This window comes from Cyrtonyx montezumae, unplaced genomic scaffold, assembly GCF_038088225.1.
Source record: "Cyrtonyx montezumae isolate F1298 unplaced genomic scaffold, pur_monq_1.0 scaffold_13, whole genome shotgun sequence".
NCBI lineage: Eukaryota > Metazoa > Chordata > Aves > Galliformes > Odontophoridae > Cyrtonyx > Cyrtonyx montezumae.
The window spans coordinates 29,269,975-29,288,202 of NW_027071859.1; the positions used below are offsets into that span (position 1 = coordinate 29,269,975).

The window sequence follows — 18,228 nt, forward strand, 5'->3', positions numbered from 1 at the left end:
CATCTTCCCTATAATTTTATGGCAACCAATCTGGACCAAAACTCAAGAGATCCACTTTCTGTCCGTGGACCTCTTTCCAGTGGCTGCCATGTGCAACCTGTGATTGACTCTATGAGGACTTACTTATCTTCTTTCCAAGAGTAACAAATCCACTCATATATTTTTTTCTGCAGTGCTCTGGCTATCCTGTGGCAGGAATGATCATGTGTGGAGCAGGACAGGATAACAGCCAAGCTGGTGCCACTGGGGACATGGCCGTCAGGATGATAAAGTTCAGAGGAAATCCTTCTGCCACTCCCATAGAGACTGGAGCATAACCCAGAGCAAGCTACCAGCAGACATAAGTGTGTATACATGTGCAATAAACTGTATACACAACTTTCTCTTGTCCAAGCATTTTGTTGGCTTCAACAAGCTGTTTTTCAGTGCTCTGTGCATGCAAGCTACTGATGACTGATGAATGGGCAAGTATAGTAGGACTGTGTTACAGTGAGCATTACCAGCTTAGCTACTTATTTAAATAGAGGAATTGTCGAAGGGGGGGGGGAGTGAGCTTTAAGGAAAAAGTCACTTAGGACAGACAAGAAAAGGCACAGAATGAGGGCTCCTGCCCATACCCTCGATGTCTTCACAGCTTCCTGCTGCCTCTGAAATCCCTGGATCTTGCTGAATCTGTCCTTCCTTGTGTCCTTTCCACTTCTCACTTGGGTGTCTGCTCCCCTCTCCACCATTCTATTGCATTCCAAGGAACAATTAATGGAGTTTTTCAGAATGCCATTTTGTCTGAAATGCTGAGGCTGCATTCTAAGGGAAATGAGTTTTCATTATAAAGCTAATTCCATCAACACTTCTGTTTCTGTCCTGCATAAACACAAAGGCCACAAATGTCTGGAAGTTACCATGTAACTGTACTTGGGTCATTCTGTTCCACTAATTTTGGAAGAACTTGGTATGGAAGAACTGATGTTGGGTTTTTTTGTTGTTGCTTTGTGTGTGTGTGTTTTTTTTTTTTTTGTTTGTTTGTTTGTTTGTTTTTGTTTTATTTGTTTGTTTTACCAAATAAAAACAATCATTTCCAGGATAAGAAACACTTGCAAAATCCAAACCATTCCTGTCTTAGAAAAGGACTTCCTTTAACAATCTCACAGCAGTGCATCAGTTTGGGTGCCACGTGTGCTCAGCCCTCAGAAATAAGTCACTCAGCTCGTTTTACTTTGGACCTTATGTAAATTCTACACGGAGGCCAACAGTGTCACAAAGATGTGGCAAGACACAGGATGCTCAGCAGGGCCAGCCGACTTCTATGTGAAAATGCTGCATTTCTCCTGTTTTAGTCAACCAATAGGTGGAGCCTTTAACCCTAGAAACAAAACATTTTCTCAAGATAGTCATGTTCCCACAATTGTTATATAAAAGCTTATATTTGTTTTTATTAAGGCTCATTTTGGATGGAAAATAATCAGTTTTGCTCTCAAGAGCTTATCTGATCCTCAGCTGGAGAACAGGAGACTCAAACTCAATAAACACACAATTGGGGCAGCAAAGTTAATAAAATTCAGCTACAACAGAAATGTTAAATTAACAACTGGTGACTCAGAGAACTGGACAGCAGCATGACACATGAGACATATGCTCATTGCAAGCTTTCCCAAGAATCCCAGATATTTTAAAGCCATGCATCTAGCATTTATTGCAAATGGATTGGCCATGTTCTCTTCCACAGAGTGAGGCTTCTCCCAAGAAAATGAGAAAAGATATAAAATTTCTCATTAAAGTTGCAGCGAGTGTATAGTTTATATTGAGTAAATGAAAAAAAACAAAACAAAACAAACAAAAAAAAACCCCTACACACAGCAAAACAACCCCGAACCAGTCAAATGACATTAGCTGATTAAAATGATTTAGAAAAGATTGGATAGGAGGATCAGTTAAGGACACTGATCCCAGTGAAAACAAGACCAAAACTTAAAGTTGGTCTGGAGCAGTACTTTCTGTATGGTTTTGGACAGAAGATTAGTAATTTTCTAAAAAAAAAAAAAAAAAAGCATAAAAAAACCCCCAACACTAGTAGCAACAAACCAATCTGCTCATCCTCTTCCCTCTGCTCTAGACGAATGTTCAATGGAACAGAGACACCTGTCAGTTGTTATTCCCTCTTCTGGTCCTCTAAGCCTAAGTAACATCTAGCTCCGAGAGTGCAGCTCAGGCATTAGTAGAGAAAAATGACAAAGCATCTCTGTGGCAAAGGTTTTCAGTTTACAGTTGTCCAGTGATAGTGACATTTTAGTAAAGACAATGACTTTAAAAGACATAATTCTAAAGCAGGTTATGACCAAAGGGATAGTTATCATCACTATGGTTGATAGTACCTCTGCCCTTAATTTCAGAGGGAGCAGGAGATTGCCTGAATAGCACAGTTTACCTGCTTCAGTATACTGCCTTATCTTTTTTTTCTCCCAAAATACAGCAGGATTTTTTTTTTAATTTGTAATTTTTGTGACTGGCCAAACAAGCTCAATATCTTTTGCATTTTGCACAGAAATGGTTGCAAACTACAGAAAAATATATTGTTCTAGGAAAAAACAAACAAACAAAAAAATATCCACTTCTCTGGCTACAGATTATTCAGTGAAAATAAAAGAGAACATTTGCAGTCTAAAGTTTACCCTAAATTAATTTTCTGCCTTGCGAAAGCCTGCTTTACTAGGAAGACACAAACAAACAAGGAGTCAGACAGATGGGAGAGTTTTTTAATTCCTTGTGGTGATACTCTTATGCCAGACATTTCTAGGATGCAATATGGAAACCATCTTAATTCTCGTCTTCTCTATGTTCTATTTCCATGTCCCTAGCTTAGATCCATTTATCACTGTTGCACCCCACTTTTATTACACTCATTTTCTTCTCTTGTCTAACCTCTTTCTTCTCATTCCATTCCCCTTAAGTTACTTCTCTTTCCTCACATTAACCCTATCTTCATTTTTTCCACTATAGCTCGGTGCATGCCAAGGACCTTATCATAATCATACAATCACAGAATGGCCTAGGTTGAAAAGGACCTCAAAGACTATCCAGTTCCAATCACCCTGCCATGGGCAGGATAGTCAACCACTAGACCACGCTGCCCAGAGCTACATCCACCCTAGGAATCTAGGGATCACATCTTCTCTAGGGGAATTTGAATTTCATCTGTATGATATGCTGAGAAAATCCTAAACTCTTCCAAATCCATTTAACAAGACTTCACAGTTACAAACACTTAAGTTGGTCCACATACATTTCTGTATGGCTGTATATATCCTTTTTACTCAGGCTCCTCTTTAGATAATCATAGCTTTTCAGGCTGTGAGATATGATTAATGACCACATGGAAGCTCTTACCTCTACATTCTGCTATGTACTCTTTCCCCTAGATCACTTCTGTGACATCTTTTCCCATCTTTCTCTTGCAATTTTAATATTATTCAAAAGAAACACTTCTGACTTCCACCCATCTAACAAATTCCATCCATCACTCAAATCTTCAAGCAACTCAGTATTCAACCATATCAATTCAGGAGTAACAAGAAAGGCACTGAAGAAAAATACAGGAGCTTGTACAGTGTTTTTAACTTAGTAATATTGAGGGGCCTATCACAATGGTGCTTGAACTTCTCAGGAAACTCTTGTTTCCTTGACAAAGCATTGCAACAAACAAAACAAAAGAAGTTCAAGGCATTATGTAAAAGTTTACACATAGCAGGAAGAGGAAGAAGAAACAGAGAAAAATAATTCAACTATGGTTATAGAGTCAAACTCTCTCACATATCAATCATACTATCAAGTGATGGGAGGCTTAAGTAAAGCCATTTTGGCATAGAAAAGGAAATATTAAAATCAATGTACAAGACACTGCGCACAAAGTTCTAGCTGCAGAAATTTAAGGACAAAGCCAGGCACTGATCAAGGGGTGATCAAAAAAGTAGGAAGCCTTTTCTGCTGGAGGAGACTAAAAGGAAGTGGCACAGTTAGCACAGCAAAGTGTAGGCTCAGAGTGTGTGTGCCTGCCATCTGTAAACACAGCAGACATTAAACCATAGGGAGAGGTAGGCTATTTAAAAAGTGATTGGTGTATAGCACAATTTTATAAAGGTTTCATTGGACATAATTAAAATTGGACCGGAAATTAAAAGAAAAAAACGCAAAGCATTAAAGCTTTTCAGTTCTGGTACTATTTTCCAATAGGAGTAGCCAAGGTAAACAATCTACCTAGTCTTAAAACACATCCTGATAAATTCACAATGAAGGCTAAATGAACTCGTTGACTAAAGAATTGGTGGAGGGACTTGATTTGCAGCAGATCAATGTCTTTTTCTTGTCAAGAACTCTAAGGAAAATGGGTCAGTGAATGCATCTAAAGTATGAGGATGAAGAAAACCTTGAATTAGGAAGTGGCAGAAAAGTAGAATAAGGGAAAAGGTCAAAACTGGAGAAATAAGAAAGAAAACAAAAGAAGGGGGAGAAACTTTTCTTACAAAAGAAAACAGAGCAAAATTATCATAGGATAAAATGTATTAATTAAATTTATATCTGTACAAAGAGGAAAGAAAGTAGAAAGCAGCAAATGGAATGAAGAAATATTTTTCTTTTTCCTCATTATGTTTAAAAAGCTTAGTTTGATGATAAAAAGCTGATAAATGCTAAAATATCTTTCAAAATATTAGCATGCTATAGCTAGCATATTATCAAACATCAAGGATCTTGCTGTTTGAGTTTTTTATGGGAGATTTCTCTCACAGCAGGATGTATAGCCACCTGTACCTATACTTCTATTTCCCAAAGGCCTTCCCAGAGAAAACAAAGCAGAACCCCCACCCACGTCTGCAAATTTTTCCCTGAAATGCCCAGGGCAAGGAGAAACCTCACAGCAGCCTGAGGAAACCTCCTTCTGGTTCAGCCAGGTAAGAGCTCCTCCCCTACATGGCTACCCTACTTCAGCCAGCAGCAACTAGACCTGTAACTGCCCCACGATCCCTCCAGCAGCCAAGAAAGCCATCAGTGCAAAGTGCAGTGATTCAATAATCAGCAGCACAAATACAATTAACCTACTAAAGCAAAGGTCCTCCAATGCTGCCAGGCCCATGGCAGGTCAGTGAGGTTAGCCAAGGACTCCAGCAGACAAGTCCAGCATAAATGGGCTTTATCTCAAGAATCCAGCCAAAAAACAAGCCTTCTAGGTCTCCCTGTTCTGATTCTTTCTTTGGCTTGACACTTGCAAACAAGCCCTGACTGCCACAGGAAAGGAGCTTTCCCTCACATGTGGAAGGTCCAAACCTTAAAACCAATTCCAGCCTCTCAAGATTTGGCAGTCTTAATTCAACATCTGGGACAATGTTTTGACTAGTAGCCTCACCAGAGAGACCAAATCAGATTGGCCATGATAAGAAGGGCTGGCTGCAGGCCAAGGATGGGGATACTGGTGGAGTAAGCCTTGCAATACAGTGGCTACTGCTCCCCAGAAAATGCAAGACATCCTTTCCTGGGCACTGTTGCTCTGAAACTTTGTGTAAGAACTCAGAGGAACCATTAAATTAAGTCTTAAATAAATACAAATTGAAAGAAATGGCTTCTTTGACACTAGAGTCATTTGGCCTTGAAGGAGGAAAGTCAAACAAATGGGTTTACCTCTGAATATGAGCTACACAGCATCTCCTCTCACAAGTAAGTATGAAATGAATCTTACATTAAACTATTTGGAGCTCTGAAGATTCCTCAGGTACCCTGTGGTTTATCTATGTCTAACCTGTATTTCTTACAGTCTCATTTCCAAGATGTCACATTTCAGATAATGCCCATCCCCTACAGCAGATACCTTACCACATGCTTCATGCACACCCCATTCTACTGCCACATCTGAGGGGCACAGCTCTGCTCCTCCACAGCAGCCTGCCCAATGGAGTTTGTCCATCTGTCCTAACTCATGCAATGGACCTCAATGGGAATGGGTAGCTGAGCTGCAGGGGATGAATGCCATTTCTGCACTAGAGAAATACAACAAAGCATTGACTATAACAAAGGCCTCAAGTGGATTAGTTGCTCATATTTCAGTTGGTGTGAAATATAGAAACCACCTCCCAAGCTTAAGCTGTCATCTGTCTGTAAAGGCTAAGAAATTTTTTTTTTTCTTGAAAAACTCAATGATCTGCAGAAGATACTGTGTTTGTAAATGAAATTTTATAATTGTTCTTGTCCTGAACATGGAATAAAAGAGAGTAAAAATGCATGAATACTGTTCCTCATTTCCTCTCAGGCCCCTAACCAGGTAATATTGAAAGTCAGCGTTGGTATTGCTGGAGATAAATGGCTGCTGATCAGCATACAGGGAATCTGTGCAGAACAAACACATGGGCTGTTAAGAAAAAATCTGTGAGCCACAGACAGGACTATTACCATCATTGCAGACATTCATGCTGTCTGTGCTGCTCTGTTATTAGTAGCATTTACATGTTGGTTTGACTGAAAGCCTGCAACAATCATACAAATTAACACTGTGCCTTCATGGTCAAATTTATTCTACCGATACTTGCAATTTTCTGTTCAAGTCAGTTTTATAGTCTTTAAAAACTGATTTTTTTTCCCTTATATAGGAAGAAAATACCTTCGTGGAATTTTGCCTCTGTGTATTCCGTATGTGTTTAGAGACCATGTAAACACTTCTTTTCTAATACAAGCAGTAGGACTCTCCTCTCAACGGCTTTAAAAACAATTCCTGTCATCAGCCCATTTGCTTCTTCCTCTCCTTCTGAGAGTTGTGCTTAATAGCTCTCCTGTCATGTACACTGGGACACATTTTCATCACTGCAGCTTCTGTGTATCTTTTTTCCCCTTTTATTTTCTCACAAAATAAGGCCTAAGCTACAGTGGCCTCAGCTGTTGATGAAACTTTGTCTCCTCTACATGCAGTGAGAGCATGGGGCCCAGCCAGGAAATCTGACAACAGGCAAAGCTGAGTCCAACTTGGCACTGGAAGCTAAAACAAAGGCAAACTACCTGAGGTCATTATAATAAAGGAAAAAAAGAGACATAAACATCACCGCTGGGGCATGCTTACACTGTTTACTGGCACTTTCACCTTTACTTTCACCACACAAATTACAATGGAGAAATGAGGTCCTACGGTAAGGTCTCAGAACTGATACTGGCAAAAATATGACTTGTGGCTGTGGTTGCTATGATGTCAGATGGTGTCCACAGTAAACTAAGTACGTGAAGCGTATGTATACATTAGCAGTTTATGTTCCTGAAGCCCATAGTTGCCACAACCAGTACTCCCCCAGCTGAGATCACTGGAGTGTGCAAGGCAATGTCATCCTGCACAGCATTGGGTACTGCAGATTGTGTCTGCTGAGCGAACAGTCATGGTATTTAATGACATTATTTTATTCAGAAATAACTGGGTGGCCCTACAGGTACAGCCTGCTGTTATTCTCAAAACAAAATCTTCTCACATATGCCTATACATTGTTTGCTTTGCCAATACTGAAGCGTCTTCAAAATAACCACAGCCTGATTTGCCATCCCAACAAAATGCCAGCCAGACACCAGTGATGTCTGTACAGATCTGAAAACGAAAAGCCACAAAATGACTCAGTGTATTAGGTCACTGTGACAGCCAGGAGGTAATACCAGAGGATTTACTTTGGCTGGAGCCTGCCTTGGCTCATCTTCACTTGCAGTGTCAAAGCCAGGCTCTCATCTCAAGCCAAAGAGCAATAGCTTGCCCATTTTAATAACAGTTCAACAGGTATCACAAAAATAACTAACTCAAACTGGGTTTTTCGAAATGAAATTAAAAACTCATTAATCAAGCCAAAATGATTCCAGTCCCTGATTGTAGGGAAGTGGAAAAACAGAGGCACTTTACAGTTATCAGTGTGTTTGTCCTCACAACCCTCATGTGACACTGGGATCCTATAGCAGTGCCTGACATCTCTACAGATCTTATACTTAGGGGAATATCCCTAGAAGTATTGTGCAGGACAATGGATTTATAAGGTTGCTGAGAATTTTCAGCCCATATTACAGAGTAGATGGCAGCTATCCCCATCTTCCTCATGGGGATAACAAGAAGATGGGCAGTCCTTTAAAAGTTGTGTAACTTGGCTCTGATGTGTAAAGTGATGGTGAAGATCTAAATTTTCATTTATTGAACAGGAAAGTTACTAAGGGATAAGAATACAAACCATATTTATTGCAACCCAGGAAACACTACTGACTTTCTTGGAATTCCCTTTGACCAAAATGGTGGCTTCAGGGTAAATCTTTCTGAACCATACAAGCATCAAACATTTCCAATCAGGTTCAGCTTTATTCTAGATGCATGTTAGCTTCATCTTTTAGGAATTAACATATACAAGCTTTTGTGTAAAGCAGATTTAAACACTGTAAATGTAGCTACTATTCTGCAATGATAAGATTTTTTCCTCTCAAAATTGCATTCAACAGATTTTATTGCTTTTTCCCCAGGTTTTCACTACAAAATGACTCTTCTCTGTCTTCTGTAGTAGTTATTTACTTTGAATGCATATTTTTTGAAACTTGAAAGTACTTTCTGGTAACCTGAAGTGAGATGAAATCGCAGAGTTGCAGTAATGATGTAACTCCAGTGAGCTGATCGATCACTTCTAAAACACTTCTTTTAATCATATAAGATGGTAAGGACTCCAAAATGAAAGTAAAAACTTTTTAAATGTGGGTTTCAAGGAAAAGTAAAGCCTTACATGAAATGCTAAATAACGATGGTTAAATAGAATAAAAGCATTGAGACACAGAATGCTTTCAATCCACTGGGCAGGTGTTGTTTTTTTTTTTTTCCTGCTTGTCCACCGATTCAATAAAAAACACCATTTAAGTGGGAACAAAAGAAGGTATAAATTTGACAAGAAGTCCTATTGCAGAAGGGGAAGAATAAGCATGCAAATCAGGACAACTGAGAAAACTTTCAAGTGAGCACTGCTCCAGAAAAGAAAACCAATATTCAAGGCAGGGGATGTGCAGATGCCAGGCAGGACAGACAGAGCTTTGGCTGAGACTGGAGCAACCCCCCATATGTGCAGGGTCCTGGGCCGTCTTAAGTCTTGTTCCAGTGTTAGTGACTTTTAGATTTCTGCCTTGAATGTTATTATTATTATTAAAGACTGTATTACTATTAAAGACTGTCATTACACTCACTTATTTGCTCGCCTTTTTCAGAACTAATTCCCTCGTGATTGCTCTGCACCTCTTTTTGAGATCAGAACTCTCTTTCTTTATCAGTTCTGACAGGTTTTTAATTTCTGTCGCTTTAGTACCTGCATATACAGATGGTAAATAAAGCAGTACTTAAAACTGTGACTATCTTGTTAAACATCAGCTAGCACTGCTCTCTCCTTATGGTCCTTTGCCTTATATTTGCATTTCAGTCTCCTGAGCCCAGTGATGGACAGCCTAAAATATATGGATAAATAGAAAATACAGTAGAAAAATATGTTTAATTTACCTGCAGTTCTCCTTCCATTATACTCAGCAGTTTTATCAAGTCCTCTTTAGAAAATTCTATAGACTGCTTGTTCTTTCGCTCACTAGGTCCAGGTGATTTTGAGTGCCGTTTGACAGTTGCTGAAACCATGACCTCATCTTCCTTCCGATGAGGTTTGTTCTTTTTCTTGGCATCATCCTGAAGTCTTTCGTTCTCTGCATGGCTGATGACAGGCTTGGAACTGGAGAAGTGCCCGTTAGACGAGCTTTCTCCGCCTTGGTTTCGGGATCTCATCCCTACCTAGAAAGAAATAAGCATTTTATAAACAAAATTACTCACAAAAAGCCACAGCAGAAATACTGTCTCTTGGAAGAACAACAGTCTTATAAATACTGAAATATACTGTTATATTCAAGGGAAGGGCACAGAACGCTCAAACATTTCAACAATTTTGTGTGTGGCAAACACTGAATCCAGAGCATTGATCATAAATTTAAGAGTCCTAAATCAAAGGTAACCATGTTTGTCAGCATGCCAAGACAGAGTTACAATGTAATGAGCTTAAAGTGTTGCAGGAAAATGATAAAGAACATTTTCCAGGGTCCTTTTCCAGAAGTCAACATTTTGATCATTCACAATCAATCTCTATTAAATAAAACAGTTTGTTGAAGTATATCTTATTTTAACATGAGGTTTACATGAGAGACAAGAATGCAATTAAATTTTTAAAATGCATATTTCTTGAGTGTAAATTCTCAATGAGAGAGTGCAGTGACTGCATGACAAACAATAGTCACTCTACAGTTTCCCTCAGAAAAGCATTGGTTTTATTGGTTATTAGAGATAACTAAGAAAACTTGGTAAGGCAAACTCCATCTTAGGCTGAGTACTGTCTGTGATTGTTAGGATGCAAGTGCCATGAAGGAAAGTTGAAAATAAGTTTGGATAAGGAGCAAAAAGGGCATGCAAATACTGAGAGGTAAATGAGCAGGATCAGAGCAGCCCTTCCTGAAGATTAGGTTTTCTCCAAAAAGTCAGGTCTTGGTTATCGAACGCTCACAACTCTGTTCTTTTAAGCATCTACACTTCATACTGAGGCTATTCCTATCCTAAGACATAAAAGAGGGACAGCAAATTATCCTGGGATCTGGTACTGGACCGTCTGTATCACCAAATTGTTGGCAGCTCCTTGGCACACTTTGGTCCAGGAGAATCACCACTGTTCCAACCAGCTCCCAGGCCAAGCCAAGGACTAGTCCCAGAGACCATCCAGCTGTAGCTACCCTGTCCTGAAAGAGAAGAGTTTAGTAGTGCGAGCACAGGCAGATTGTGCTATTTGACCTCAAAGACAGAGTGGGAGCCTCGGGATCTTTTAGTTTACAAGTAATGCAGCTTTGGTGTCACACAAAACACAGCTGCTAAAATCATCCTTTGTATATCGTCTTCATCAAACAATAGTCTTCTCGGATCCCATCAGTAACATCAAATTAAGCCACCTGCCCTTATTGTCAGATCTTTTCACAGTTCTCTTTCTTATCAGTCAGCCCTTTTCAAGTTACCATATATGCAACCCATTCAACTTAATCTAGCCTAATCTGCCCATTTCCTCCTCCAATAAAAATTCCTTCTTTCTCTTCTCCCTTGACAGTGCAGACTTGGCCAAGGAGGTTGACATTCCTTAAAGACCCATTTACCCTGTAAGGTTTCATCCTGTGCCACTGATAAAAACTGGTACAGAAGACAGTATGGATCCCTCAGTGTGTATTTTAATATTTATCAACATTAAAAAGATGTACAAAACATACTCAGACATGTTTGTGTATGGATCCATCTTTCAATTCTGTCACCTTCCTATAATGTAATTGTAGTCCATGCGGGACTGTAATTGTCCTGTTATTGTCCATTAAACAGCCTTGATTGTTGTTTGGGATCAAGATATTTCTGCCATACAAAATAAAAGGCAGTAGTGAGTTCAGACTTGGTTCGGGATCAAAGTCAAAAGTAAAATGTAAGGCAGTGCAAATTTAAATTAAGCTGGTTTCCTAAAAAATGTCTCATTTGAAATTACTTGTATAACAGACAAGGGAGTTCAAGTTGCCTTACCAATTTACTTTTGTATATGGTGATATCTTATGCAACCTTATTTTTTTTCTTAAAGCCAGTTTACCCAAAATACTCTAAGAACATCATAAAAGCACGATTTGTGCAAAAAACAAAACAAAACAAAACAAAACAAAAACTTGTTTCAGATCAACTACATGTTGAGTTGCCTGAGTAAAACAAAGAAAAGAAAGCTGAGGAAGGTCCTGTGTGTCTGAAACTTGACTAGTTTTCATATCAGTAGATCTAATGAAAAATATTCCTCTGCTTCCAAATCTTTTCTTTCAGTTAAATTCACCTCTGGATTTAGTTTGCAGCTTGTACGTTAGTCAAACAGATGCTTCCCAACATTGTTAACATTACACTTTGCTGATAAGTATCTCAGAGCAGCAGATTGGTAGTAATGGAGCAAACCCTAAAATACGTTGACTAATCAGCTTGGCTAATATTATGTTGGGCTTCTTGCGGCTTGCTACTTACTTGACTCAGGCCAATGTTATAAATCTCTTGTTCCGATTAGCCTTGTTTTTTGGTAGTTTCACACTCAGCAGGAAGATTGGATTTTTATTATCATTAGTTACTCATGCCTTTACTTCATTAACTTAGTGGAACTCAGCCAGCAGCCTAAGTAAGGAGCAAATTAGACCAAAAGTTTTAAAGTGCAAGAGTTTCACGATGAGATTCCTTGCATTGTAGGTCTGCTCCTATCCAAACAGTGTGTGATAGAGGTATACAATGGCCTTTCACTTCCCTAATGCTTGTGCAGTGTGTTTTTCATCAAATAGCTTGGATTAAACACATAAATTACACTTTCTAAAAACAGATCTCCATTATAGCCACAAACAATACCTGAGAACCTCAGGAAATCTTTTAGGTCTCAGGTTTGTAATGGAAAAATAAACATTGTACTATGTTTCCTCTCAGATAGGGATTTTCAATTTGTTTAACTTTAATGGGTTTTTAACTTTCCAGCCATACTTCCTCTCAGGAGAGAGCACTTGGGATTCAATCTGTCTGTATTTTCCGAGTATTTCCTTCTGAGTCCCTGTGGGCCACAGCCTCCAGCTACTTTCATCTCTTAACCATGGCTTATTTTTCATGGCTTACAGTGAATGGCCTTGTGGCTCTAGAACATCCTACATGTTTTAAGAATGAATTTTGCAAGTCTGTTTTACACGTTTTCCACTGGAAAACAGATTATTTCGTTACACTGCTAAGTAACACATTGCATAAATGATCTCTCTGTAGAAAGATGACTCAACCTGAAGGTTCACGAGTGAATTTAAATTTTACTCATGACCAGTTTAGACACAGCATCCACCTCAAACGCAGCATACCCAATTATATGCACTGAGCTGTATACACCAAAATTCATGAAAACCATTGTGGCACCTTCTCACACCATAACTCGGGACAGCCACTTTGATCCACCTGTCCCTGTGGGAGCTGAGATAACAATTCATGAAGCTTTGTAAAGACTGAATAATAGACTATAGGTTTGTAAGCATGCTAATGAAGAAATGACAAATACACATTTAAAGTGTGATTCAATTCAGTGTAAACCAAGATAAGTCCACAAAGACAAATGACAATTTCTGTTTTTTCACAAGCCATTAATATGGAGGCAGAGTAGCTTAACCCAACTGCGTGCAGTTTTGCATCAACTAGCTAATTAGACTATGATTTCCACTAAAGAAGTCAAAACTTTGTAATTTATAAAATTTATTTGGAACTTATAGATTTATTTTACAACAAGTCGTACATCACAGTAAGTGTGGCAGACAGTCTGCTACTCAGGGACATTGCCCTTAATAGCATTACTTTGTGTAAAAGCTTGTCAAAATCAGTGCAGTGACGACACCTACTTTTGTCTTCAGTCAACAGTGTTCATACTTTTCCAATCTTATCCAAACACAAAGGTGTCGTATGCAGAAGCCGGAGGTGCAGGTGAACTCAAGCTTAAACAATGACAGGAAGGGCTGGAATTTTGATATTCACATAGTAATTTCCAAGGAGTTTGAGAGCCAAAGTCAATGGCATGATCCAGCTGTTCCACTGTGCTCTAGGACTACAAAGCAGCTGTAAGACGGATTTCTAATTAGAGCAGTGTGAAGCAGCCAGAACACACCAGTGATCTTGGCTGAAACATAGTGTTTAAGAATGAGGGCCTAGTATTATCATTCCGGATATCCATCTGCATTTCTGAAAGCATCATGATAAATAAGAAGTGTTCCTGACCAGTTGCACAACATTATTCTGGTCTCCCAAACCTCACCCAGGTACCTAACTTGGTAGTGTGGACATTGCCAGCCTAATGCTGCTAACAGATGTTCTCCTGCTGCTACCCTGATCACATCTCTATGTGTCTTACAGCATTTCTGATTTGTTAAAGGTATTGTGATCCCTGCAGAAATAGCTGGTATGATTTATAGTGACTTCAGCATTTAATATTTAATTCTGCTGGTATTTTTTGTCCCATCGTTCATATTGCACGTTAAACTGGAAATCTTTCCTAATAGTCTCGAGTCAAACAAGAAGGCTTTATATGATCAGTCACCTTAATTTCAACATTTATTGGCTACTCATTTCAATATGTTCTCACAACATTGGCACTTGGCAGAGGAACTCTTCAGTCTCTCCTCTGCTTCCTTCGTCTGTTAAGCTTTAAGCATTGAAGACAAATGCTATTTACTTGAGCCTGTATTGTTGCTTTGGGCACAAGTCCTTCAGTTTTCACAAGTTAGCAATCCACACAAAATTTTATGAAATAACCTTTATGTTAGTTTCACTGACACTGGGAGGAAATCTGTGAGGAATTTGCTGAGTAGGATGTCAAGAGAGGGCAGGCTGCTTGCTGTTCCAGACATTTCCCCCGTCGACAGCAGTTTGTTCTCCCCACAGCTCTTTAAATGATGGGTCAGATTAGGCTCTGTTATTTGTGCTATTAGAATCAGAAAATGTAAGAAGGTTCTTTGAACTTGATGTGTAGTCCATCCTGCTAACTGGACATGCTGACTTTGGCTCCATAGTGCTTTCTACAATAGTAACAATAAATAATAATAATAATAATGTTGCAATAAATAAATAATGTTGATTTACAGCTATGATATGGTTGTTGCCTTTGGCTGCAAATTTGTAGTCTGGAGTTCATTTGAAGATCTAACTGATTAAGATATCACATGAAAGTGTTTGGTTTCTGACAGACTAACAACGAATTGTGTTTGGTTTCTGACAGACTAACAACGAATTGCAGGGTCAGTGCAATTGGGTTATTACTGAACCCAAACTGGAATTGTTTCTCAGCTGTGGCTTTCAGAGCTGTATGATGGGGAACTGCATCTTTCAGCGGCTGGATAGGCTGCGGGATTGAAGCAGAGTGTGGTGCAGAAGGGCCTGGTATGTGGCAGAGACCTCTGTTCAGAGTCTGCTGAGCAGTGCCAGAAGTGAAAGATAAAATATGCTCCAAGTGGAGATCAAAGCAAATAACTCCCTGATAAATCTGAAACTTCCCATAAAGAGGGAAAGTTGGAAAAATGTTTAAATAAAATCAGTTCGTATCTGCAAGCAATAGGTAACAGCAAAAGAAAACAGAAAAGGATGACATCTTCTCAGACTTCAGGAAGAAAGGAAGATAAGGACATCAAATTGACCTTCTTGTCTTAAAAGCCTTCTGTAAGGACCATTCCACATGGGGATGGATGGCTTTAGCCCCAGGGCTTCCGGATAGCCAGAACAAAGGCTGTGTGGCCTTAGCAGTGTGGTCATTACAGGATGAACATTTAGACACATAACTGTCCATGCCACCTCAGAGACTGGCTAGAATTATTATCAGGTAGGAAGTTTTCCTGAACTCTGCAAGTGTTTATTACTATTGTTTTGACTGACTTGAAGAAACCGAAGGGAATCAAGGAGCACCAGGAACTGATGGCTGAGCAGCGCTACCCAGAATTGTTGTTGGAGTTTGAAGGGACCTCTAGAGATCATCAAGTCCAACCCCCATACCAAAGCAGCAGTCAAAATGGTGCACCCCTATAACATAAAGCATAACCTCAAGGCCAAAAGGGTACACCCCTATAAGAAACAGCCTAACCCCAAGGCCAAAAGGGTGTACCCCTTTAGCAAAATGTCTAACCCCAAGGTCATGAGCATAACCCCAGGTCAAAATGTGTCACTTTCTTGTGACAGAGGAACTTTTCACACGTGCAGGATTTCCCTCTGCCCCTCCTGCTTGGCAAGGGGGATTCCAAATCACAGCACTCTGTTGTGCCCAAGTCTGGCCTGCACTCAGGGCTCATTCCTTCCCTTCCTCTTTCCCTCTCATCAGTAACACAACCCTGAGGGCTCACTGGGGAGACCAACCATGCACATCCGCTACTTCATCTTCTGGGTTTGGGTGCTGTGCGAAGCCAGACGTGTGTCAGACTCCAGACTGTCAACATCTAAACAACACTGTGCCAAGGGAACATAGACCTCATTCTTGGTTTGCCCTCACAAATGACCCCAGCGTTTGTTTCAGACATGCTGGTCAGAAGAGAGCTTAAAACCAAGTGACTAATACAATGAAGAACAGAACAAATATCTACCCGTAGAAGTTCTGGAGTTTCCTGAATTTCTAAACTTGGTGAGTGGAACACTAATCACTGTTCTCTTAATCCTCCCCATGGTCTCTTGTTCTTACACTCACCATGACATCTGCAAATCAAACAATGAAAGGTCTCTGCTCCTTCTGGCAGTATTATGCATTATGTGTGTGCTTTTGTGAGAGCTCCCGCTAGTTGTTTGCCCTCGGTGTTGTAGTTTGGAACAGAGGTACTGGTACCTTGTGAATCAGGACAATCTTCTATTCAGTGAACAGCCTGAATAACAAAGCTCTAACTCTTACATAGACTACCAGAGGACTTGTGGCTACTACATAACAACACTTCTGCCTTCATCCTGTCACCTGGTCTGCCTAAGGAGCTGGAAAAGCACTTACCGTATTGTTGTGACTAGCAGCACCCAAGCACGTATGCTGAGACTCAAGCACTGAGGATGAGATGTTTGCCTTCACCTTCCTGCTGTAACTGCCTGGATAACAGGACCACCTGCCAAATGCACTACTGCATGTGCTCAGGAGAGAAAGAGAGGTCATGGCATTGTTCAGGGAGTCCACACAGGACAGAGACAATGCCCCAAGACAGAATAGTGTCACAGTGCCTTTCTCATTTTTGTGTAAAATACAAGGAATTTTGTGGGCAGATGAAATTTGTGTAGCTTTAATTGTAAGAAAGAAGGATAATTTGTCCCTATTAGTAGTATCTGATAAAAATGCAGTGACTGGTTTAGGTGCAGAACATAAATTATTTTCTTCTGTCAGGCCACTGCTAGCTCATTATTCCCTTATCTGTTTTTGTTAAATTTTCCTTTTATGCTGCTAGCAAATAAGGTAGAACTTTAGCAAAGTTATAGCAGATACACTTGTTAAGGTATAGCATGAGATTCTGTCATGTCTTTTTGCTCTGTCAGATATGTCTTATAGCTCCTAAAATAGATACTTAGAACACTGAAGCATGGAGCATATTCACCAAAGAGTATATTCATAATAGGTACTTCACTTAGAAGAAGAAATGAGAGGGATAAGCATGAGCGTTTGAAAGAAGAAAAGAAAAAGATGTCTGAAAATTCCAGATTCAGGTGCCATTCTGAATGGGTATAATCTACTTGAAAGCAGAAAATGATTTCAGAAAGCTCTTGGAAACCCAGTCATCACTAAGGCAGATTTATACTGCTTTAACACCATTTTCTTAATTCCAAGATAAACTCTTCTCTGGCTAAACTATGGCACAGCTTTACAAATAACAGAGTTTATGCTGGTATAATTCCATTAATTTTGTCATTTTCAGACAAACTTGTGGTTTCAGCTGGAATATTTTTGCTTGAGCAACACATGCTGACCAAACTAAATAGTAACATAGACTTGTTTCATAGAAATTCATGTCTCCCAGGCTTCATCTGGAAAAACATCTTGGATACATGAAGCATGAGGAATGATAAGCTATTAGTTCATCATACAGTCAAAAAAAATCCTCCACTTCTACATATCACTTTACTTGTGTTTTGATTACTATGCTTCCCAGATGCCAGAAGGTACAAACAGGAGTTAGGGAGAAGACAGCTCAAATAACTGACAGCACTACACAAACATGCCCTTGGGTCCAGTGGGGGTTTAGGTATTTATTCACCAGATTGGCTGAAAGAGACTGGCCAGGAGCAAGCTAGGTGGCAAAAGTGCTCAGTGTTTGTGGTGAAGCCTTTCTAGTGTGCTCCAGCTGAGTTGGAAGAAGCTGACTCTCACTCATCACTCTTCCCAGGCTGTCTACATCCTTCTGGAGTAGCTCATGCCCAAGACTACTCCTGATGAGAAGGAAAAGGACAGATTTTTCGAGGAGAAAAATACCCCTGCTTGCTGGGAGTGCAAAGCTCACATCCAGCTCACGGGGTCTATGGCTGCCCAGCATCAACGAAGACATGGCCACCCTTCAAGGGTTGGATCAGCGCTGAGTCCTATTTGATTCTTGCACATTGTACAGTTTTCAGCACTTGTGGTCATTCCATTTTGAAGGAAAAATCAAACTGTGAACGTCAGGTGAAAA

The 18,228-nt window shown here is 39.8% G+C and overlaps 1 protein-coding gene across 2 annotated transcripts in view; it reads right to left on the minus strand.

Annotated features, from left to right (window-relative positions):
- FILIP1 (filamin A interacting protein 1) overlaps nucleotides 1-9,792 on the minus strand; it is a 59,655-nt gene extending 49,863 nt beyond the window's left edge. For both annotated transcript variants that reach the window (XM_065730904.1, XM_065730905.1), the window contains exon 1: nucleotides 9,518-9,792. In XM_065730904.1, the coding sequence (XP_065586976.1) occupies nucleotides 9,518-9,790 (273 nt within the window). In that variant the 5' untranslated portion in view covers nucleotides 9,791-9,792. The remainder of the gene's footprint in view (nucleotides 1-9,517) is intronic.
- Between the last annotated feature and the right edge of the window lie 8,436 nt (nucleotides 9,793-18,228).